The sequence below is a fragment of the Neoarius graeffei genome, chromosome 2 (genome assembly GCF_027579695.1).
Source record: "Neoarius graeffei isolate fNeoGra1 chromosome 2, fNeoGra1.pri, whole genome shotgun sequence".
NCBI lineage: Eukaryota > Metazoa > Chordata > Actinopteri > Siluriformes > Ariidae > Neoarius > Neoarius graeffei.
Window position 1 is genome coordinate 5,200,595 of NC_083570.1, and position 23,882 is coordinate 5,224,476.

At 41.1% G+C, this 23,882-nt stretch overlaps 3 protein-coding genes and 1 long non-coding RNA gene across 6 annotated transcripts in view; 1 reads left to right on the forward strand and 3 right to left on the reverse strand.

Moving 5' to 3' along the window:
- The window catches only part of LOC132879196 (tripartite motif-containing protein 16-like), a 45,067-nt gene that overhangs the window by 6,920 nt on the left and 14,265 nt on the right, over positions 1-23,882 (reverse strand). The gene's annotated exons all lie outside the window — the stretch shown is intronic.
- LOC132879486 (E3 ubiquitin/ISG15 ligase TRIM25-like) lies at positions 284-8,125 on the reverse strand. The gene is made up of 3 exons (XM_060913726.1): positions 7,430-8,125; positions 668-763; positions 284-535 (listed from the first exon to the last, which is right to left on the reverse strand). Exons 1-3 carry the CDS (start codon positions 8,018-8,020, stop codon positions 284-286), a joined length of 939 nt encoding a protein of 312 aa, XP_060769709.1. The 5' UTR covers positions 8,021-8,125.
- LOC132879637 (uncharacterized) lies at positions 1,447-3,918 on the forward strand. Its single transcript, XR_009653856.1, has 3 exons — positions 1,447-1,584; positions 3,122-3,250; positions 3,568-3,918. It is a non-coding gene; the product is annotated as an uncharacterized LOC132879637 (long non-coding RNA).
- Positions 14,166-20,508, reverse strand: LOC132877604 (uncharacterized). 3 transcript variants are annotated; one of them, XM_060913601.1, is made up of 10 exons: positions 20,167-20,508; positions 19,760-20,012; positions 19,313-19,638; positions 19,158-19,242; positions 16,136-16,270; positions 15,873-16,030; positions 15,639-15,750; positions 15,218-15,461; positions 14,664-14,820; positions 14,166-14,472 (listed from the first exon to the last, which is right to left on the reverse strand). In XM_060913601.1, exons 1-10 carry the CDS (start codon positions 20,215-20,217, stop codon positions 14,197-14,199), a joined length of 1,797 nt encoding a protein of 598 aa, XP_060769584.1. In that variant the 5' UTR covers positions 20,218-20,508; the 3' UTR covers positions 14,166-14,196. The 3 variants fall into 3 exon arrangements, 2 of the variants coding, with proteins under 2 accessions (XP_060769584.1, XP_060769585.1); XR_009653303.1 differs by lacking the exon at positions 14,166-14,472 and adding an exon at positions 14,999-15,114 and having other exon boundaries at positions 14,732-14,820; XM_060913602.1 differs by lacking the exons at positions 14,166-14,472; positions 14,664-14,820 and adding an exon at positions 14,847-15,114.

A 23,882-nucleotide genomic window follows, 5' to 3' on the forward strand; every position in this document is an offset into this window, starting at 1 on the left:
GTGGAGGGATTTTGTTGAATTCCAACTCACAGAATTCCTCGAGTCTCTTTTTCAGATCTGAGAGAGAATTCCTCACTCCATCAAATGAAAGATGTTGATGGACAGTGACGCTGGACGTGTGAAAATCTGGTCTGTGTAATTGAGGAGAGTGACGTCCAGAAGCTAAAACCTACAGAAAGCAAATGAAATGTAAAACCCACTTGTGATGTCAGACAGGGACATTTATTGTTCCCTTAATGAGAGGTGTTTTAGAGAGTGTGTGAGGAACAGCTGGCTCTGTAGATCAGACAGTGAGTGTTACCTGGAGGAAATGGATGTGATCGTGTGTGTGTGAAAGCTGCTCCAGCTCAGTGACTCTCCTCTGAAGATCAGCAATCTCCTGCTCCAGTTGCTCCAGGAGTCGTTCAGCTCGACTCAGTTCAGCCTTCTCCTGATCTCTGATCAGCTCCGTCACCTCCCAGCGCTTTTTCTCCATGGAGCTGATCAGCTCAGTAAAGATCCTCTCACTGTCCTCCACTGCCGTCTGTGCACTGAGCTGTTAGGACACACACACACACACACGATGTAAAGCTCATCTATCATTCCCTCTCTTACTGGGACTGTAAATGACTCGTTGTCCATGTTGTGTGTGTTTCTAGGAGCAGCTCTGTCTCTGCTCACTGCTCACCTTTATAGTGTTCACAGCCTGTTTCAGCTCCTGCACCTTCTTCTGCTTCTCCTGGATTCTCTGCTGGGATTTCATCTGCTCCTCCTTTAACTCACTCTGAGGACAAATAAAATACATTCAGCTTTTTATACAGTACGAGCGAACTGGTTCCATATTAATGTCAGTTCAAAGTACATTCATGTTTCGCTCTGAAGGTTATGTACTCTGTGTGTGTGTGTGTGTGTGTGTGTGTGTGTGTGTGTGTGTGAGAGACAGAGAAATGTTCACTAACTGATCTGGGCTGGGTTTCCCGAAAGCCTCTTAAGGCCAAGAGAGTTTTAAATGACCTCTTAAGATCCATCATCAAGCTAACGTGGTTTTCCCGAACAACATCGTAGCACAAGTCGTCCTTTAGTTTGCTCGGAATTTACGAGAGACCCGGAGCACTCGTTCAAAACAAAGAGCGACTCGCTCGCTGCCGAATCCACAGAATGCGCATGCGGCTCTGAGGGACTCTCACAGTCAGCGGGGGAAACTGGTGTTGAATCTGCTGGTGGTGTTCAATTAGTTTTCTTCTACATTGCAAGTACATCGAGTTAATTATCAGAGGTGGACAGTAACGAAGTACATTTCACTGTAAAAAGTTTCTGTAGATTTACACCAAGATTCCAACATTAACCACGGGTTATTTTGAATAAACTGGGATTTCGTGTTATCGGTGAGATGAATGGGTTAAATGACGGTCCAGCGCTGTTAACTACCACGCCCATAATGTTTTTTCGAAATACACGTTCTTCCTGTTAATCCACGCTTGGGCGAGTCGGGGAGAGGTGGAGTGGAACAGAGTTTACCGCCAAAGAGAGTAACCCTACCAAGATCTTTGTTCCCGCCTCCTGGAAATCTGCCTGCAGTTGGAGTGTGTCAATTGGAGTGAGAAGGTGAATTTTCTGTCTGTTTTTCAGTCTCTCAAAGTTTGAAGCTATCATTTCGTACTCACAATTAATTCACAGTTAAGCCTGGTTCCGGCGAAAGGTCGCATTGCCCAGAACTTGTAGCTGCTAGCTAACTTTTACTTGTTAGTGAAGTAGGCTACTTGCTAGCAAGCACGGGCTGCCCCGTACTGGCTAGCTAGTGAAGGTTTTGATTTATCTCATCTCATTATCTCTAGCCGCTCATTTCTAATATTTGTTATACGGTAATCTTTTAAAATCAGTTCTGTGAATGTTGATGTGTATGTATGAAATCGATTCAATTTGTGTTATTTGGTGGTGTAATTCAGAGCAGTGGTGTTATTTAGAGCAGTTCCCTTCGTAGGTCAGGACACTTCGATGCTTCCTTGAGCTCATACGAGCTTGCTGCATGGTACAGCATGTTTTCTTGTAAAATATGTGGGCATCAGTCCACCACAGCCATTCGTTATGTCAACCATACAAAAATCCATGCCAACATACTCAACATACAGCTTCCATGCTGTGCTCCAGACTGTCAACTCAATTTCAAAAGACACTCTGGTCTCTGGCATTTTTTAACCATACTGGACCTCACTTGCTGAAGCTTCAAAAGCCTGCTGTGAGCTTATTGCCTATAAATGTATAAAAGTCTGTATTAGGCGATGCAAATGCAAAGCAGCATCACTGCATTGCACTGCTTTATGTTTATGTGAGGGAGGTTGCCACAGACTGGAAGGTTTTTGTGCTTCTGGACTGAGATTGGTCGTTGGATTGGAATGGTGGTTGAATTCAATGTGATGTCTTGATGTACTGTACATAGGCTTATGTCATGTTGGGAGTTGAATCTAGTATGAATGTTCAAAGCTCAACTGCTGAAGGGTTGAGCCACTGGTTCTGTGTTCTGTCTGCAGTCCTACATCAACCTCTGAAAAACACCCATGGGACAGTTTGCAGCATTTTCAATGTTTACCTCCGCCAAGGAGGTAATGTTTTTGGGAGGGTCTGTCTGTCTGTCTGTCCGTTAGTTAGCAACATAACTCAAAGTTATCGACGAATTTTGATGAAATTCTCAGGGTTTGTTGGAAATGGGAAAAGGAAGAAATGATTAACTTTTGGGGGTGATCCAGAAGAAATCCTGGATTCTAGATCACTTTAAAATTTTCTTTAACATTGTGGTAAATGGGGCCCAAATTTTTGTTCCTCAATATCTCGCTTAATTATTGGCCAAAACTCATGACATTTCTCTCAGTGCCTGACAATGGGGTCCTCTGTCACATGCCAAAGGCTGATCCACAATATGGAAGGAAATGTTGTGCTTGGCGGAGGTCTGCGCTCTCCGAGTGCTTTTCTAGTTCTTATTGTGAAGTAGACATATGGCTGAGTCTTTAAAAAAAAAGGTTTTGGCAACACGGGGTGTTTGAGAACCCCCTCTGGTAACTAGACTATATGGCTGATCAAGGTTAAGTAATCTCTAGCTGAACTCCATTGTGCTTAACAGATTCATATCAGATGGTTATCTTCTCAGGTGTCTTGTGGGCATCAATCCCGAAAGGGGGACGAAGGCCAGTGGGAAGAGGAGCAGAAACTCCCCCTCTAAGGTTTCATCCTTGCTGAGGAAGGTGATGGATTACTGCTACGCCCTGGTGTGAAAATGGTAAGTGAAACGTCTTCAGAAGTACAGTTACTACAGTTACAAGTAATCAGTTTTGACTAACATAGCATTATCAGCGAATGTGCTTTTTAGCCTGTATTACTTAGGTGCATAGGTGCATGAACTTTCCATCCACGTTAAATGGAAAGAAGATTACTTCTGTGTGCTTTGTAAAATTTGTACCCTCTGGTGTGAATGTACAGTAAATCATTGGTAATTGATAATGTGTGGCACACAACACATGGATAATTTTGGCACCATTTTCCTGTTAATCAGGCTGTAATTCTCTCCCGATCCCTGCTTGTTTCTCTTTTCTACAGGCTGAATTGACCCATCAACTATCCAACAGGCTGAATTGTCCTGACCAATAGAAGAAAAAATTGTTAATTTCAGAGTGTAATTGTTAATTTCAGAGTGTAAGTGTAAAATTTTAAGTTGAAAATACACTGCAAAAGTTGATTTTACTGTAGGAGTGTAAACAAATAACAAATATGTAAGGGAAGAGTGTTGGTCTGATGTAATATTTATTTTGGTTTCCACTGCTTTATAGTTTCTGTAATCACAATTAGGCTTTCAATAATTCGTTTTGTATGTAAGGAATCAATATAACATGAGGTTTTTTATTATTATTATTATTATTATTGAATCGATGAAATATGAAAATTATAATTTTCTAATTATAATTTTATTTGAAATGTAAAGGAGGATGATCCTCCCTTTCCTCAATGGAAGAGCCTCCATGAATTGGAAGTTGTTGAAAATGACTTGAGTAATTGTGATTTTAATGACATATGTATGAATTTATATCTTAATATATGAAATAAAATTATTTTGTGTTTACATAATACTGTTTTGTACTATTATTGTCATGCTTCGTATTTAAACAAAGCACTGATAAAAAAACAGGAATCTCCTTGAAACTCTGCTGCAGGTCATTCCTGTTGTTTAACAGTATTATTGTTTTTACACCGTTTAATAACAGGAAGATACTGAAAATCATAACGGGTGATTCCTGTTAGTTTACAGTGAGTTCATGTTGTTATTTTACATGAACTTAGTGTTAAACTAGAGCACCGTTAAATAACAGGAATCTCCTGGAAACTCTGCTGCAGGTCATTCCTGTTTTTTAACAGGGTATTTTTTTTACAGTGTTACTTGAGTTCTGTACTTAAGGACACTTTTGGAGTATCTGTACTTTACTTGAGTGTTATTTTTTTTAAACTTATGACTTTTCACGGATGGCATGGTGGTGTAGCGGTTAGCACGGTCGCCTCACAGCAAGAAGGTTCCGGATTCGAACCCAGTGGCCTGCGAGGGCCTTTCTGTGTGGAGTTTGCATGTTCTCCCCGTGTCTGCGTGGGTTTCCTCCAGGTGCTCCGGTTTCCCCCACAGTCCAAAGACATGCAGTTTGGTTGACGTGGGGCGGCCTTAGGCTGATGTACCCGGGTGCTGTGTGGCTGCCCACTGCTCTGGGTGTGTGTGCGCATGTGTTTACTGCTTCAGATGGGTTAAATGCAGAGGATGAAGTGTGCATGTGACAAAGGTTTCTTTCTTTTAACTTCACTCCATTTGAAAGACAAATATCGTACTTTTTACTCCACTACATTTCTATCAAGGTCCTCGTTACTCGTTACTATGAAGCAGCTTTGAAAGTGGATGTTTTTTTCTTTTCTAAAACGTGATTGGTTTTTCCGCAGGTGACACTGAGACAGTCTATCAGTAATCACTAGGGTCACGTCACGTCCATAGACTGGATCAAAAATCAAGATCAATGATTTCTCCGCAGCATTATTTAACACGATCAGTTGATGGCAGAATGGAAGGAGGCGGTTCTTCTGGGGAATGCACACACCCACGGTTCTATAGCTAGAACCCATGGTTCAGTTTTCTGAAAGGAATAAAGAGTCGTTTCATTTTAAATGTTTGCTTTGTTTGCCTAAAACAGAGCACATCACAGCCTACAAAACCTCCCCATCCCACCTGCGGAAGCATATTGAGGGATATAAACGTTTTATTCCAAGAGAAAGCTTGCAGTGAAGTTGTCTGTGCTTTAGAGCTCGCGATAACGTTGCAATCGCTACACAGTCTGATTAGTCAAATGGCTTTCTATGGATTTGCCAAGTTGCCATCGCCTTGTCCACGTCTAATGTTTACACATAGCTAGTTAACTTGGACACTGTTAGTTAGCATGTAAAAACGGAGTTACACTAACATGAATAACGTTCAGTTTTCTGAAGTCCTTTCAGAAATGTTTTTTCATAATCTTGCCAATTAAACAAAAAAGTAGAAATCTTTATTTTCTCGTAATATTAGCTGCCCAATATGATTTTGAGTTTGAAAAGAGTTTGCTAGCATGTCAGGTGGAGCTTCACTGACATGATTCCACAGGCAGATTCATATGTGCATGAATACATACACTTAACAAATTGCTGGAATTTTTTGTTTTGATGTCAGATGACGGTCTTGCACCTTTTTTTTTTTTTTTGTCTTGCTTAAAGCAGAGTTGCTGTTGGGCCGTTATTAAGCTCGAGGTGCGGATCTGGGTTTTAATCAGGTTGGATTGTCCTTTTTATTTTCTGAGCAAGCTGCATTTACAGCTGTTCCACTGTCTTCCTGATTAACACACACATCCATGTGTGCACACACTGCCAGAGCCGGGTCAGAACACTACCATGCTGCTTTGTGGCGGTGGGGAGGAGGGTTACAATAAAAAAATGAAAATGACAATGGGTCTTTTTCAGTTCAGTTGTGTTTCATTTTGTAACATTCTACCAGGCGTTTATTCTACAGGTTCTACAAGTTAGTCAGTAAATCCAGTCAGGTGTTTCAGAGGCATTAGGTTTTGTAAGCGTTGTGGCTATAATACAACAATGCATTGACAGAAAATGTACTTTTAATACTTAAGGATTTTTAAAAGCAAATACTGCAGTACTTTAACTGAAGTAAAAATTTGACTGTCCAACTTTCACTTGTATCGGAGTAACATTTGCCCAGTGGGATCTGTACTTTGACTTAAGTAATGAAGTTGGGTTCTTTGTCCAGCTCTGTTAATTATTAAATAAATATACACAAAACACGATGAATATATTTCAGTATGTTATGGAATTACGTATGGATATCAGAATGTCACATTTATATCACTATATTTTAATCAAATTTAGCTCCATTAGGAGAGTGATTAACTAATTTAGTGTTATAAATGAGACGCATTTCTGCACCTCTAATGGTGTGTGTGTGTGTGTGAGAGAGAGAGAGAGGTTTTGATCTGTGTGTAGTGTGTACCTAAGAAGGTTGAATTGACCTCCTTCCATATAAGGTTGACTATATATATTAAACCTCCTTCGGTACACACTACACACAGATCAAAACCTCTCTCTCTCTCTCTCTCTCTCTCTGTGCACTTATAAGGGAGAACATGGCCCACTCTGCACTGTGGAGAACAGCTGAAATAATCCTGACTGAATGATCGGGGGGTAACAGTGAAATGAGCGAGCACGGGGAACACATTTACCTCATTATTTAGCTTATTATTTGCTCATTCTTTCATGTGAACGTTTGTTCATTTCATTAAAAACACGCTTGGAATAAAAAAAATTGCCAAAAACATAAAATAGTTTCGTTAATTAATTACCACATTATATATGTAATGCTTCCAGATGATACTATATATTATCTTATTTTAAAACACTTTATATTTCATTAGATTTTGGTTAAAAATGAACACCATGTGACCTTATCAACTGGATTTAGCAACTACTAATGCCTTCAGCAACGACAGTATGATTGCCTTTAGCAGCTACTAATGCCTATATCGGGGACGCGAACTGCAAAGACGTTCTTCGTCCTGTTGCTCTTTAGACTCCTTCTTATGAGTGAGTTCTGGAAAACCACACACAGAGACAACATTCGTTCCTGAAGAGAGTCTCTCACCTCTCTCTTTAGGTCTAAAGGGCACCGTTATCAGGAAACCCACCCCGAACCAGATTACGACCATCACTGAAGATAAATTTAACACTCTGTTCACCAGAACACAGACAATTTTAATCAGCTTTTACAGAATCCTTCTGATTGAGACACACATTGAAATTAAAGTTCAAATCATATCACTGACTAAAGCACCTGTTTCTAGATGGGAAACTATAATTAAGATGATTTAATTCTGGAAAGATTTCTAGTTCTCACCTGTTTCTCAGCTCTTTCTGCTGCGGCTGTGACGGTGTCGTGACCTTTGTGATGATCCATCGTACACAAGTAACAGATGCAGGTTTGATCAGTACGACAGTAGATCTCAATCAGCTTGTTATGTTCAGAGCAGATCTTCTCTTGGAGTTTTGCTGAGGCTTCAATTAATGTGTGTTTTTTCCATGAAGAAACTTCATAGTGAGTTTTCAGATGAGTTTCACAATAAGAAGCCAAACACATCAGACAGGACTTGACGGCTTTGTGTTTTCTCCCGGTGCAGAAATCACACTCCACATCTCCAGGTCCAGCGTAACAGTCAGCAGGAGAAGCGGCTTGGACTTCAGTCTTCTTCAGTTTCTCCACCACTTCATCCAGCATGTTGTTTCTGCGTAGAACAGGCCTTGTCGTGAAAGTGTCTCTGCACTGAGGACAGCTGTAGACGCCCTTCTGATCCTCCTGATCCCAGCAGCCATTAATACACTCCTTACAGAAACTGTGACCACAGGGGATAGTCACCGGATCCTTCAGGAGATCCAGACACACTGGACACATGAACTGGTCCTGAGCTACTGAAATACTGGCCTCGGTCATTTTCCTGAACTCACAGAGAGAGAGAGAGAGAGAGAGAGAGAGAGAGAGACCAGTTTGTTTTCTCTGAAATGAGGAGTTACTTCCTGGTTCTGTGTGTGAAAGAGCAATAGAGGACGAGGAGGAGCACAAACACAGAGAGATCATGAACACTCCTCTATTAACCATTTCATCTCCCTTCAGTGCAGAAATATAACCCATGTAGCTGCACTGATTAGGATTAATTTCATGAAATACTCACAGAATGGATCTTAATTTTCTGGACTTTTCCACCTACTGACACCTCAAGCACAACTTTCAGCCTTGTTGATAAATTACAATTGTTTCACTTGAGCAGCTTTTTCCTCGTGACATCTTTAAAGTGATCTTCATCCCTAAAGAATGTTGGAGCCATTTTAAAAGTGAGGAGGACGCAGCTGTCAGGAAGGAAAACCGTATTTTATTGATTTTGCATTGTTTATTGCGAATAGAAATCACAAAAGTGGATCTTTATTAAACATAACCTCCATTTCACTCAGTATGAGTGCTCCAGCCTTCACAAGTGCCTGAACCCTTCATGACATGCTGTTAATGGAAACTAATCCACTTTGTGTTGGGCCACATCCCACCACCTCATCGCAGACTAGTTTCCAGGAGCAGCATGCCTCATCCTGTTTTATTCCTGACATGTTTTATCAGGAACATTATTCTGGGTTGATGAAGAATTATTTCTCATGAACAGATTGTTGAGATGGAAATGAAGTCAGTAGATGAATATGTTTGAGATCAGAGATCCTGAGTCACCTCAATCAGTCATTAGATGTGTCTTTGAGAAGTAGGAGAACACTGGAGAACCAGGAGGAAACTGACACGGGTCATTTTACCTTTGGGTCATTTTAACATTGTTAACAGAATGAAATGAATCTCCTGAAAGGCAGAAGAAAGAAATCTGCTAGTAGTGTTAACACAAGACTTTATCTAATCCCAGTCAGTGCAGGGTTCAAACCCCATCCACCAGAAATATCATTAAAATCAAAGGGAAAGACAAAGCGAGATAATCAACAGGAGATCTATCCAGAATAAACATGGCTCACAACTGAGGAGATTTACTAACTTGAGCTTCTTTTAGGGACGCTCCCATTCGAAGTGATTTGGTGTCCTTTCAGGATTGGAACTACGAGTTCACATTTTGTGACCAAGCACACACACATTAAATACAAGTTTCTTTTTTTTTTTCAAAATTAATTTTATTTCTTTTTCAATAATAAACTTATGTCATCATAAAATTATTTATGTAAAAGTTTTTAATTTTAATATCTAATTGTTTATTTATCATTTTTTGAATAATTTTATCATGAAAGTTTGGATATTTGATACAATCTAGAAGCAGGTGTTTGACATTCTTTTACAACACAAGTTGGACACTGATTGGAGGTTATTTTTAAAAAAAGAAATTGTGTATCATTCAATAGATATTTTCCAAATCTCAGTCTTGTAATTCTCCTGTGTTTGTTTCTGTCAGAATATGTGGTATGTGTTGCAATATTTGGTTCAAGTTGGTTGAAGAATCTACCAGTTTAGCAATTTTTCCATCTGTCTTGCCATATTGTAAAAATAGCATCTTTGATATGTTTTGTGATATCAGAAATGGTAAAAGGGTAATGAATGTCATAATAGGTTTGATTTACTGATCTTTTGGCCAATTTATCAGCCATTTCATTTCCTTTAATACCCACAGGAGCTGGAATCCAACAAAAAACAACCTTACCACCCATAAGATAAAACTTGTACATAAGATATGAACAGATTGTTGAGATGGAAATGAAGTTGGTAGATGAATATGTTTGAGATCAGAGATCCTGAGGCGCCTCAATCAGTCATTAGATGTGTCTTTGAGAAGTAGGAGAACACTGGAGAACCAGGAGGAAACCCACACTGACACGGGTCATTTTACCTTTGGGTCATTTTAACATTGTTAACAGACTGAAATGAATCTCTTGAAAGGCAGAAGAAAGAAATCTACTCGTAGTGTTAACACAAGACTTTATCTAATCCCAGTCAGTGCAGGGTTCAAACCCCATCCACCAGAAATATCATTAAAATCAAAAGGAAAGGCAGAGACGAGGCAAGATCATAAACAGGAGATCTATAATAATATAATAATAATAATAATAATACATTTAATTTGTTTCACAGCGCCTTTCAAAGCACCCAAGGTCACCTTACAGATAAAAAGTCAACATTAAAAAAAAAAAAAACAATGATAAAAACATCAAAATCATAACAGCAAGTGGGTGGCTTCGAGCCCATCTGCTAATTTAAAAAGGTGAGTTTTAAGTGCACTTTTGAATTGTGAAACAGAGTCCAGGGTACGGATATGTGAGGGAAGGGAATTCCATAGTTTCAGAGCAGCATATGAGAAAGCCCTTTCACCCATTGTAGTGAGTCTGACGTTTGGTTCAGCCAATAATCCCGTATTAGATGATCGTAGTGAACGAGAGGGTGTGTAGGTCTGTAGGAGTTCTTTAATATATGGAGGGGCAAGATTATGGAAGGCTTTGAAAGTGATTAGCAGGATTTTAAAGTCAATATGTTGGGATATTGGAAGCCAGTGTAGTTGAATCAGCAGGGGTGAAACATGGTGGAAGGACTTTGAACAGGTACTAATGCGTGCCGCAGAGTTTTGGATGAGCTGTAGACAATGGGCGAGTTTGTTTGGGATGCCTGTCAAAATTGCGTTGCAGTAGTCTATGCGGGATGTTACCAGGGTATTAACAAGCACTTCAGCAGAGTGCTGGGTAAGTACAAGACACAGTCTGGAGATGTTCCTGAGATGGAAGAATGCAGTTCAACAGACATTATTGATGTGGTTGGAGAATGAGAGGATGCTGTCCAGGATAACTCCAAGGCTCTTTACCTGTTGAGAGACTGGTATAATGTTCTCACCTATAGAGAGTGATTTGATATTGCTTTTTTGAAGTGTTGTTGTGGTTCCAATGAGTAGAAGCTCAGTTTTACTACTATTGAGTTTTACATAATTTCTTGTCATCCATGTCTGTATGTCATGGAGACAGGCAGTGAGGGCACTGGGTGGGATGCTGGCAGTGGGCCTAGTGGACACATAAAGCTGGGTGTCATCAGCGTATGAGTGAAACTGTATTCCATCGTGCCTGAAAATGTTACCAAGGGGAAGGAGGTAGACAATGAACAGGAGTGGCCCCAGTACTGATCCCTGTGGAACTCCATGATGGAGGGTGGAGCTTTCAGTTCGCTGGTCGTGGATCTGGACAAAATAAGTTCTGTCAGATAAGTAGCTCTTAAACCACTTATAGGCAATGCCACAGACTCCTATGCTCATTAGCCGCTCTAACAAAAGTTGATGGGATATTGTGTCGAAAGCGGCACTGAGGTCCAGAAGGATGAGGATGGACAACAGACCAGCATCAGCTGTACAAAGAAGATCATTTGTGATCTTAACAAGCGCTGTTTCAGTACTGTGTTGAGGGCGAAAACCAGATTGGAATTGCTCAAAAGAGTTATGATATTGGAGGTATGTCAGAAGTTGAGATGCAACTGCTTTCTCAAGTATTTTGGAAATGAATGGCAGATTAGATATAGGATGATAGTTGTTGAGGTCATTACAGTCCAGTCCAGATTTTTTCAGTGTTGGTCTGATTATGGCAACTTTTAGTGACGATGGGACTGTGCTGGTTGTCAGAGAGGATTTTATAATGGAGGTTATCAAGGTTATTAAAGCTGGTAAGCATGCTTTAACTAGAGAGGTGGGGATGGGATCCAAAAGACAGGTTGAAGAGTTTGATTTAGTAATGAGCTCAGAGATGTAGTCCTCAGTTGGAAGACTGAAGTCACATAAGGCAATAGGTGAGGTTAGTTTTGTGGCACTTGCTGCCAGCAGTTCAGGCTGGATGACATTTGCAGTGGCCAGCTGTTCATGGATGTTGGTGATTTTAGAATCAAAGAATTTCAGGAAAGCAGAGCAGTGGTTATTAGGGAGGTTGTTGTTAAGGCTGGATACTGGTGGTTTCAGTAGATTTTTCACAGTGGAGAAAAGTTTCCTAGTATTCCCTTCACCAGAGCTGATGGCATTAGTAAGGTAGGAGTTTTTCGCTATTGATAGCATATTTTTGTAGTGAAGTATATGATCAGAGTACATTTGTTTATGAATAGTAAGTCCAGTTTTTGCACTAAGCCTCTCCAGGCGACGTCCTGCTGCCGTAGCTCCGGTGTATACCAAGGGGCAGAGTGGCTAAAGGAAACAGCCCGAGTTTTAACAGGGGTGAGGGCATCAAGTGCAGAGGATAGGCAGCTGTTATAATAGTCCACTAGGTTTGAATGTAGAAAAGCAGAAACAGGGCTTGGGCTTGAGGCAATTAAATTAATAAAATCCTCCTTCTCTACATGTCTGATGTTGCAAAAAGACATGATGTGATTTTAACTTACTGAGCGGTAGGTTAGCATTGAATAAGACAGGCTTATGGTCAGAGATGGGTAGGTCAGCTGAACTGATACTAAATGGGGCAATGCCAGTACAACAGATTAAATCAAGAGTGTGGCCCTTTGAATACGTAGGAAAGTCAATATATTGGGCCATATCAAAACAATCTAACATTGCCTTAAAAGCTTTAGTAAGCAAGTTATCCGAGTGGTCAAAGTGGATATTAAAATCCCCCAGTAAAATAGTGTTTGGAGACATAGCACTGAAGGAAGTTAAAATAGTTGAGAGTTCATTAATAAAAGTATTTGATGGTTTGGGTGGTCTATAGAGCGTAGCGATAATAATAGGTGTGTGTCCATGGAGTTTAACAGCTAACATCTCAAACGAGGATTGCTCAGAAGGCGTATGACATGATGTGGAAGGAGGGCCTTTTGATTAAGTTAAATCATATGGGAGTCAAGGGAAGAGTTTTCACATGGGTTATGGAATTCTTATCAGATAGAACAATAATGGTGAGGATTAATGGGGTGACAAGTGAGTGGTATCAGATAGAAAATGGTATCCCACAAGGGAGCATTATCAGTCCTTTATTGTTCTCCATTATGATAAATGACATTTTTAAGGAAGTGGAGAATTTTGTGGATGTAGCATTGTTTGCGGATGATGGTGCTTTATGGAAAAGAGGGAGAAATGTTGAATATGAGATGAGTAAGATACAGCAAGCAGTTGATGTAGTGGATAAATGGTCCATTAGATGGGGTTTTAGGATCTCTATTGACAAAACCAAAATAATGTTTTTCTCAGGAAAGAAAATGGCTAAGGATATAAAAGTGAATCTCTCTGCTAATGAATTGGAAAGGGTTGACTCCTTTAAATATCTGGGCATATGGTTTGACCAAAGATTAACATGGGCAGTGCATCTACAAAAAATGATTGATAAATGCAAGAAAGTAATAAATGTAATGAGATGTCTATGCGGAGTGGAGTGGGGAGCAAGCAGACATGCTCTAAGAACAATTTATACAGATTTGATAAGGTCTGTGCTTGACTATGGAAGCATAATACATCAGGGCTGCCAACTTTCCCAAAAATGTAGGAGTGAGATTTTTTTTTTTTTTTTGGGGGGGGGGATTGCGCGGCGCAGCCGCAAGTAGTCGGGGGGGGGGGGGGGGGGGGGGGGGGTCACAGGCGCAAGAAGACACATATTTAAGTAAACGGTTCTTTATTTCACTAAAGTTTAGACTTTTGAACATACATAAAACAAAATTATTTTGCATCATAATGTTGCCATGTTTACCACTATGTTTGAGGGTGACATGAAAAAAATAGAGAAAGCCACAAGGTGTGCAAGCATTATGTGAAATGCAGCATGTACACATCTGTCACATTCTCTTATTTTAACTTACAATGATTAACAATTTTCTTGGCGAAGGCAGCTTTATTTAGGGTTTTATTGTATGCTTTTCTTTGGAACAATATCAGTTTCCCCAAATGAGGTGGTAGCAAAGACTTTTTTTTGCAAATGTGGAGAATGCCAGTTGAGTCTGTCTCTTACAATAGTCCTTGCCCCAGCAATGCCTTTAGACAAACACTGTAAACCCCCTTTCAAGCCCATTAAGATTCAAGGCCTTCTTTGAAGTGCTCAAAAGATCAAAAATCTAATTGTGACATTCATATATTTGTTTTTTTTGTTTGTTTGTTTTTTCTTTTTTTTTTTTTTTGGGGGGGGGGGGGGGGTTCAGGTTCAGGTTTTATGTTCCTGATTATACTGGCCTGTGGCCTTCTTGGAGGCCTTGATGACACTGGGTGGGGGCTCCCATCTGAAGCAGGGCTCCAAATCAGCCATCTTTATGGCCATGATTGACGAGAGGGTGCCATCTAGAGCCAAGCTGTTTCTCATCTTTGTCTTGTTCAGGCCCACCGCAGAAAAGACCTTCTCAGCATCCATGTTGGAGTGTGGTAGAATGAGGACAAGCTTTGCAACAGCAGAAAGCCTAGGAAACTCTCTTACTCCTGTCACCTGTGCCAAATAAACCAAGAATGCATGGAAATATGCCCATACGATGTCTTTATCTCTTGACAAATAAGTACAGGTTGAATTGATTCACTGACAAAATTCAGATATACAAGCATCTACCATGATGCTTAACATGTACTGGTACGAAAAAGGTGCAAAAGGTTTTTTCTACTTTGTTCTTGAAAAATCTTTACCTTATTTTTCCGGGTAGCCATTTCAAACCAGAATCTTTCCATTTCAAGCTCTTCTGGGGGCTGCAGAGGTGGCAATGGCATGGTTTGGTACTCAAGGAATTCTTCAGCCAGTAGATCCTGCTCCCCCGGCCCATGGTATGGCAGCAGGTGGGGAAACCTGAAAGCAATGTTGTATTTGAGTTTGATATATGGTCATCAACTAACAGCAGTAAATACATTACTGCTGTTAGTTAAGAGATGCCACTTAGGGACAGCTAATGCTCCATGAAGCTAAATTCTAGGTTTAAAATGCTCTTCACTAGCCTGCCCATGTCACTGAATACTCATCTCCCTACAGTGCTAGTTGGAATAATTCAATTGAGCTTGTTGTCTCCAGTGGAAGGGAGGAGTTAAAAAGCTGAGCAAAGATGCAATCAGTCAAGGCAGCCTACCAGTCAAGGACACCTGAAATCTTTAAAAACATCAGTGGGTTGGTTTGTTACTAGACTACCTTTTCATAAAATTGAGGACATTTTATTAAAAATAAGAAGTCGCAATGGCTGAAAGGTCCTTACCTCTCAACAAAGTAATGGACATCTTGGATGTCACATTCGGACCTCTGACGAACATCCACAAATTTGGCGTGCTGCAGTAGGGGCTCCTTGAAGGGAAGTTTCTGCAAGGCATAGGCCACAGCAGTAGTCAGAAACGCCAATGCCGCCTCATGAAATTTCTCCACATGTTGTGGGGTAATGTTGCCTTCTTCCAATAGCTTGTTGACCTTTCCCCTGGTGGTGAGGCCAATGTTCAGCTTTCTTCCTGCCAAACACACAACAAATTAGTTATTAGTTAAGCTGAGTTATTCTCATGATCTACAAGACATATTGGGCAAAGACCATAGTGACTTTGGGCTAACCAAAAGCAAAGGAGCAAGACAAAGCATCATACACAGTTCCAATATAGTTTGGTTATAATGGTTCATAATCAAACACTGACCTGGTAAATGGGTTGCCTTTTCTTTGAAGGAAATTTCCAAAGCCTGCTCACAGTCCTGCAGTGCTGTTGGTACCATGAATTTTGAACACAGTTTGCGAATGAATTTCTGCATCTACAACACATACACGTACACGTAAAACAGTGGGAAAAACTTGCTCCACAAGCTCTCAACAACAGCAACATAAACCAGAATGAAAAAAGACAACAGAGTTACATTCTGCTCTCCTATTTTACCTCATCATGTAACAAATGAATTGAGGGCTGCTCCCGCTGAAGGAGGAGATTGAAGGTGGTGAATGTTGGTAAGCATGCCTGGAGGAACAGTAGGTAAACCTCAGTCATGGGGTCACTAAATGCTGCCCGAAGCCTCCTGAACCTCGGGTGACTTTCATCTTGAAAAAACAAACAAACAAGGTCGTCAGTAACAGAAGTGCACAGTTAACTGTCCAGTGCCATTTTTAGCATTTGCATATTAAAAATGATTTCAGGTGCCATACCAGCAGATTTGAAGTAGCTGGCCAGAGGGTCATACAGTCTCAGGATCCGAGTTACACAGACCTCAAGACTCAACCAACGAACCACAACATGCATGAAGACCTCCATGTACTGCAATTCATGGAGCTCACAAAAGTCTGTAACAGACATTCAATTACAGTTAGGTCCATATATATTTGGACACTGACACAAATTTTCTTTTTTTACCTGTTTACTGAAACATATTCAAGTTATAGTTATATAATGGACATGGACATAAAGTCCAGACTTTCAGCTTTCATTTGAGAGTATCCACATTAAAATTGGATGAAGGGTTTAGGAGTTTCAGCTCCTTAACATGTGCCACCCCACTGTTCGAACTACGGGGGAACTCGGGGGATCCGAGATCCCCTGAAACAGACATGAGATCCCTTGAAAACATGATTTGGGAAATGTTGGGGGGCCTCTAAAATATTGGCAAAATAATGTTTATTGACATAGCTATCATGTGTAACGGGAAGCATTTGCATATCCAAAGTGTTGTGTTTACATCAACGATAAAATAAACCGATATGACAACGACTGCTGCTGCCAGGTTGGGGACACAAACTAGTAGAAAGGAAGTGTGCCAACAGTGCCAACACACTTCCTTTCTACTAGTTTGTGTCCCCAGAATTTTCCCACGACTTCTATCCATGTTTCTGTAGTTGCCCCTCTTTCCCACGGTTGTTTTGCTACAATGTTTGTAGTGGGTGTGGCAGTAGGTTGAGAAAGTGTTTATCATTCGGTGCATCTTCAGATCATGCGAGTGCTAGTCTTCAGCGTTAGCCATGTTGAAAAGAAAACAAGGTACTCTTTCGAGTTTTGGATTTGTTAAGAAAAGTAAAAATTCCGAGGAGCAGCAAGACGGTTCTTCAGCAGATGACCTTTGGTGAAAGAAAGCCTTTGGTGCTGCTGTGGATCAGATGTGTTGAGTAGCCTGACTGTTTTTTTTCTTGCATGTGGTATCATTGTTGACGCGAGGTTGTTTTTTGAACATGCCAATGCGGACACGATTTCCCCTGATGAGTTATGACTTCAGACGCGATATGTGTGTGGAGGTGTGGAGTCTGCGTGATATGTGCGTAAGATAGGCTTCTCATGTGTTTGGAGATCTGCGCTCTGAGACAAGCGCAAGCACCCCCCCCAAGGGAAAAAAAAGGGACCCCCCGAAAATATCGGCATAGTTCGAACACTGTGCCACCCTGTTTTTAAAGGGACCAAAAGTAATTGGACAATTGACTCAAAGGCTATTTCATTGGCAGGTGTGGGCAATACCTTTGTTATGTCATTCTCAATTAAGCAGATAAAAGGTCTGGAGTTGATTTGAGGTGTGGTGGTTGCATTTGGAAGATATTGCTGTGAAGAAAACATGCGGTCAGAGGAGCTCTCCATGCAAGTGAAACAAGCCATCCTTAAGCTGCGAAAACAGAAAAAAAAAACATCCGAGAAATTGCTACAATATTAGGAGTGGCAAAATCTACAGTTTGGTACATCCTGAGAAAGAAAGAAAGCACTGGTGAACTCATCAAAGCAAAAAGACCTGGATGCCCACAAAAGACAACAGTGGTGGATGATCGCAGAATAACTTCCATGGTGAAGAGAAACCCCTTCACAACAGCCAACCAAGTGAACAACACTCTCCAGGAAGCAGGCGTATCAATATCCAAATCTACCACAAAGAGAAGACTGCATGAAAGTAAATACAGAGGGTTCACTGCACGGTGCAAGCCACTCATAAGCCTCAAGAATAAAAAGGCTAGATTGGACTTTGCTAAAAAACATCTAAAAAAGCCAGCACAGTTCTGCAAGAACATTCTTTGGACAGATGAAACCAAGCTCAACCTCTACCAGAATGATGGAAAGAAAAAAGTATGGCAAAGGCGTGGTACAGCTCATGATCCAAAGCATACCACATCATCTGTAAAACACAGTGGAGGCAGTGTGATGGCTTGGGCATGCATGGCTGCCAGTGGCAGTGGGTCACTAGTGTTTATTGATGATATGACACAGGACAGAAGCAGCCAGATGAATTCTGAGGTATTCAGAGACATACTGTGTGCTCAAATCCAGCCAAATGCGGCCAAACTGACTGGTTGGCGTTTCAGAATACAGATGGACAATGACCCAAAACATGAAGCCAAAGCAACCCAGGAGTTTATTAAAGCAAAGAAGTGGAATATTCTTGAATGGCCAAGTCAGTCACCTGATCTCAACCCAATTGAGCATGCATTTCACTTGTTAAAGACTAAACTTCAGACAGAAAGGCCCACAAACAAACAGCAACTGAAAACCGCTGCAGTAAAGGCCTGGCAAAGCATTAAAAAGGAGGAAACACAGTGTCTGGTGATGTCCATGAGTTCAAGACTTCAGGCAGTCATTGCCAACGAAGGGTTTTCAACCAAGTATTAGAAATGAACATTTTATTTACAATTATTTAATTTGTCCAATTACTTTTGAGCCCCTGAAATGAAGGGATTGTGTTTAAAAAATGCTTTAGTTCCTCACATTTTTATGCAATCATTTTGTTCAACCCACTGAATTAAAGCTGAAAGTCTGAACTTCAACTGCATCTGAATTGTATTGTTCAAAATTCATTGTGGTAATGTACAGAACCAAAATTAGAAAAATGTTGTCTCTGTCCAAATATTTATGGACCTAACTGTATAAAATCATATTCAGTGTTTACCGCAGAACATTTGTTAGTCAAGGTAGGTGCGGGAGTTGGCCGGTATCAGACACATCATCATTGGAAAGGCTATATTGTGCAGTTTTATATGAAATATGATATGGAACCCCCAAAATAAATATCTTATACAATTTTCTGTAAAGCAACTTCAGAAATTACATTCACAATATAAAATCTTTATCTTTTCAGGGGACCTAGTAAAGGTAGTAGGTGGTTGTTGTCAAATTGGCAGCCTTAACTGTAAAGTGCTGGGGGAAACTCTGATATATAATGATCTGTAGTTTGCCCTTGCAATTTTATACCATCAAATTACATACCTGTCAAGTACCCTTTTCGGTTTGTGCTGCCCTTCAACCATAGGCCAACATCAGTTGCGAAGTCCTCCCAATCAAAACTGGACACCTGCAAAACACAAACTAAACTGTAAAAACAATGCATGTAATCTGAAAAGTTCCATCAGGCCAATACTCACATCACAAAAAGCTGCCCTGGCAGATTTTGCAGTGTTGTGAACCACATGACATGGGCAGCCATGGACGTAGACATTTGGGTGCTTCTCCCGGACTCTAGAGGCAATGGAGTTGCGTGAACCAGTATTTACAGCAGCATTGTCCACTGACAGACCCACACAACAACTCCAAGGAATACCCTTTTCTTCCAGGGTGGCATTTATTTTTGCAAAGATGACCTCCGCTGTCCCGCATGTTGTGCCGCTGGTGGTGCACATCCCAAGAAACCAATGGACAACTTTGCTTCCCAGAAATATACGGACAGTTAGTGGGTTCATCTTCTCTGATCCTGTAATAACAACATGAAAGCATAAAAGGCTTGCATCTTCCTAGTGTATAGATATTTAAAAGGTAAAGCTTAAAAGATTAGAATGGAGGAGAATTATCAGATCCAACAGTTTGGGAAATACCTGTATCATTAGAGCCATCGGTAATTAGTGTGTAAGGTGCCATTTTCATTTTTTCCACCAGCTCGTCCATGAAATATGGGGCCAATGCGCCATTCACGATACATGACGATTTAGTCCGAGCACACTTGTAGTCTTGTGCTGTTTTGGAGTCTTTGAAGCACTCCCGCAGTGTCTGTGCCAGGTGATCAGCAAAAGCAAGGGGAATGTTGTGCTGAATTAATGTGGCAGTCAGTTTCACTTCAGCCCTCCTTGTCTGTAAGAGAAGAAATTTTGTTGAACCCATGACAATAACAATAAAATCATATTCTATTCTATTAGCACTCCTAGAATAACAGTTAAGTTTAAAGAGGCACCAGAAAAAAAGAAAAATCTTGAACCATGACACAGGACCATGACACATATCATACCTTGACCTCTTGTTCAGACATCCCCCCCAACAAGGGGAGCAGACACAGCATAATTTGTTATTGAGGCAGTGGACTATAGGGCTTTTTGCTTGTCCTGGTGGCTTTTAGTTTTAATGTAGCGCACCACATCAGCCACACCCTGGTGGCAACAGGTGTTCTCAACCCGGCATACTGAGCACCAGTAGTGTGTATTCAGGCTGCCTTTAGTTATGAATGGCCACATAGTGGTCCATTCATTTTTAAAACAGCAGCGGTAAGATGCTGCTCCACATAAAGCCCAATTCTTTGGGCCATGTCTGGGCTGCTGGTCTGGGAGGGATGACGCCTCTGCTGTTTCTTGCTCTGCTGTTTCTTGCTCTGCTGTCTGCTGCTCTGCGGTTTCCTGCTCTGCGGTTTCCTGCTCTGCTGTCTGCTGTTTCCTGCTCTGCTGTCTGCTGTTTCCTGCTCTGCTGCTCTGCTGCTTCTTGCTCTGCTGTCTCCAAATCTTCTTTCTGCTCTTCTCTTTGCTGTTGTACTCTCTGTCCTGTCTTCCCTACAGTATCTGTTTTTGCTGCTCTGTGTCCATTTGCCTTTTTTTGGCTGGGCTGGTCAGTAAGATAAAAAAGAATGCCCCTCTTTTGTACGGCAATTGGTTTCCCCTTTCGGGACATCTTACCTTTCTGAAATAATTCAAATAATCATGTATTTGTCATAAACCTACTCAGTCACAACAACACGCATTTTCCTGGGGGATATGTTTTTCTTATTCTGAATCTTGCTCTCTGGCAATGTATGTAAAATGTTTGTACTGTACATAATACAAATCCTGTTGTCAATGTTTTTTTTAAGGTTTTGCATTTAGCCTCTTACTTTATTTTTGTAGCATGGCTTCAAAGAAAGGCATAAATGAAGAGCTAGTTTATCAATCATCAGGCCTGCCGACAGGGGGGGGACAAACGGGTATGTTGTCCCGGGCCCAGGAATGGGGAGGGCCCAGAACTGGGCTCTCATGAAGTTGCGATTATTTTATTTCATTTCAAAATGTGTTGATTTGGGGGAGAAATGTGCTATATTTGTATTCAATAAATGATTTCTAGATCTTTTGCCTTTATTGTCTTTGAAAAAGGCGTCAAGAACCCCCTACCTCCCCTAATGCAAAAATGGTTTGGTCTGACTCTTTGATTAAGGGGAAAAAAACAACATCGTTCGATCATAGCGCTTCGACAATCAGCGTGCGTGCCATTTGCCAACATGCACAAGTCAGGAGCACAGAAAAGAAAAGAGAAAAAGAGAGGAAGAAACCAAGAGACTCAGGGGCTCACTGCATAAATATTTTAAAAAAGATTCGGATGATGCAGCAGGTACTAGCAAAGGCAGTGGGGCAGCTGAGCCAGGTAAGACACAGCCAACTTTTTCCAGCCCCGTAAAGTAACCCCAACCAAGGCACGCGCGGCACGCAATTCATGTTACAAATGAGGGGAGAGCAAGTCACACTGAACACCATATCAAACGCACAGGGCATTGAATCATTTCATAACCACAACGGCTTAATAACATTGTGTTTCATATATCTGACTGAAGCTAAGAATATTCACATTAGCCCGCAATCATATCCCGCCGTTTCTCGAGCACTGTGTTCTTCTCTGCTTTTCACACTGGACAGTATGCACGCACGCACAACAAAAGTCCGGCGCATTGCATTTCGCACCTGAATAGTTGCAGACTAAGGAAATGTTAAAATGTTAAAACTGTAAAAATGTTGAAATGCTAAAATGAAATGGTTGTTGACCGGTTGAATGGTTGTTGAATACCTGTCATTTAAGGGTTGGAGTGAGTAGAGACTGGGATAAGAGAGGTGGGTGTGGGTGTGGGTTGGCCCGGGGGGGGTGTTGGGGGGGCCCATTTTGTCCCGGGCCCAGCCAAAGCTGTCAGCGGCCCTGTCAATCATTATAAATAAAAGTAAATGTAACGTGGCCAAGGCCATTCTGTGATGTTAGCTGGAGAAATAGGCAGTAGCAACGGCAGTTTAGCTCTCTAGACATGGCACTAAAAATAAATAGACAAAGTAAGAACACTAAGCTAAAAACGACGACCTTATCTCAAGTTTGACAGCATAAACAACAAATACGCGTGCAGTGCATAACTTACAAACCTGATGGGGATACTTCTCGGACACCTTCAGAGAACGTTTCGTCTGCGACTGGAGTCAAAGAGGATGGAGTTCTGGAGTCTTCTTCCTCAAATGGGTGCATCGAATACTACCACTTCTGATCTCAGCTGCTAGGTGCGCCGCCGCCACCTACTCTACGGGAGTGGGAACGCACTGCCTGGTGTTTTGAAGACCAGATTAAAAAAAATAGATTTTCAGCGTGTGAAATCGGAAGTATGACGTGAGAGCGATGACCAAAAGCGTGTGTCTCACTCTCGGTGCGTGAGACTTGGCAGACTTGATTAATGTCTGTCTGTGTCCAAACGCAAGTGTTCCTAATGAAGTGGCCACTAAGCTGAAGTTAATTTGTCACCACTAAAATGATACCTGCGGGCATGCTAACATGCTAACGGTTCACATGCCATTTGCATGCTAAATGTATGTGCGTGTTTAATCAGACACACATGTTCCTAATAATGTGGCCATTAAGTTGAATAATACATGCTAACTGCTAGCCTGCTAACATGTTGAGTGTGTGTGTGCATGGGTTTCCACACGTGTTCCTAATAATGTGGCCATTAAGTTGAATAATATATGCTAACTGCTAGCCTGCTAACATGCTCAGTGTGTGTGTGTGTGTGTGTGTGTGTGTGCATGGTTTTCCACAAGTGTTCCTAATAATGTGGCCATTAAGTTGAACAATACATGCTAACTGCTAGCCTGCTAACATGCTCAGTGTGTGTGTGCATGGTTTTCCACAAGTGTTCCTAATAATGTGGCCATTAAGTTGAACAATACATGCTAACTGCTAGCTTGCAAACATGCTCAGTGTGTGTGTGCATGGTTTTCCATAAATGTTCCTAATAATGTGGCCATTAAGTTGAACAATACATGCTAACTGCTAGCCTGCTAACATGCTCAGTGTGTGTGTGCATGGGTTTCCACAAGTGTTCCTAATAATGTGGCCATTAAGTTGAATAATATATGGTAACTGCTAGCCTGCTAACATGCTCAGTGTGTGTGTGTGTGTGTGTGTGTGTGCATGGTTTTCCACAAGTGTTCCTAATAATGTGGCCATTAAGTTGAACAATACATGCTAACTGCTAGCCTGCTAACATGCTCAGTGTGTGTGTGTGTGCATGGTTTTCCACAAGTGTTCCTAATAATGTGGCCATTAAGTTGAACAATACATGCTAACTGCTAGCTTGCTAACATGCTCAGTGTGTGTGTGCATGGTTTTCCACAAATGTTCCTAACAATGTGGCCATTAAGTTGAATAATACATGCTAACTGCTAGCCTGCTAACATGCTCAGTGTGTGTGCATAGTTTTCCACAAGTGTTCCTAATAATGTGGCCATTAAGTTGAATAATATGTGCTAACTGCTAGCCTGCTAACATGCTCAGTGTGTGTGCATGGTTTTACACAAGTGTTCCTAATAATGTGGCCATTAAGTTGAATAATACGTGCTAACTGCTAGCCTGCTAACATGCTCAGTGTGTGTGTGTGCATGGTTTTACACAAGTGTTCCTAATAATGTGGCCATTAAGTTGAATAATACGTGCTAACTGCTAGCCTGCTAACATGCT

Coding starts and splice junctions, on each gene's coding strand:
- LOC132879486 (XM_060913726.1), bottom strand. CDS start 8,020: ATGACCGAGGCCAGTATTTCAGTAGCTCAGGACCAGTTCATGTGTCCA. Junction 764..7,429: donor CAGAAAGAGCTGAGAAACAG/GTGAGAACTAGA, acceptor ATTTGTCCTCAG/AGTGAGTTAAAGGAGGAGCA. Junction 536..667: donor AGGCTGTGAACACTATAAAG/GTGAGCAGTGAG, acceptor GTGTCCTAACAG/CTCAGTGCACAGACGGCAGT.
- LOC132877604 (XM_060913601.1), bottom strand. CDS start 20,217: ATGCTGTGTCTGCTCCCCTTGTTGGGGGGGATGTCTGAACAAGAGGTC. Junction 19,243..19,312: donor CCAGGGCAGCTTTTTGTGAT/GTGAGTATTGGC, acceptor TGTGTTTTGCAG/GTGTCCAGTTTTGATTGGGA. Junction 16,031..16,135: donor CAGCTACTTCAAATCTGCTG/GTATGGCACCTG, acceptor TGTTTTTTCAAG/ATGAAAGTCACCCGAGGTTC.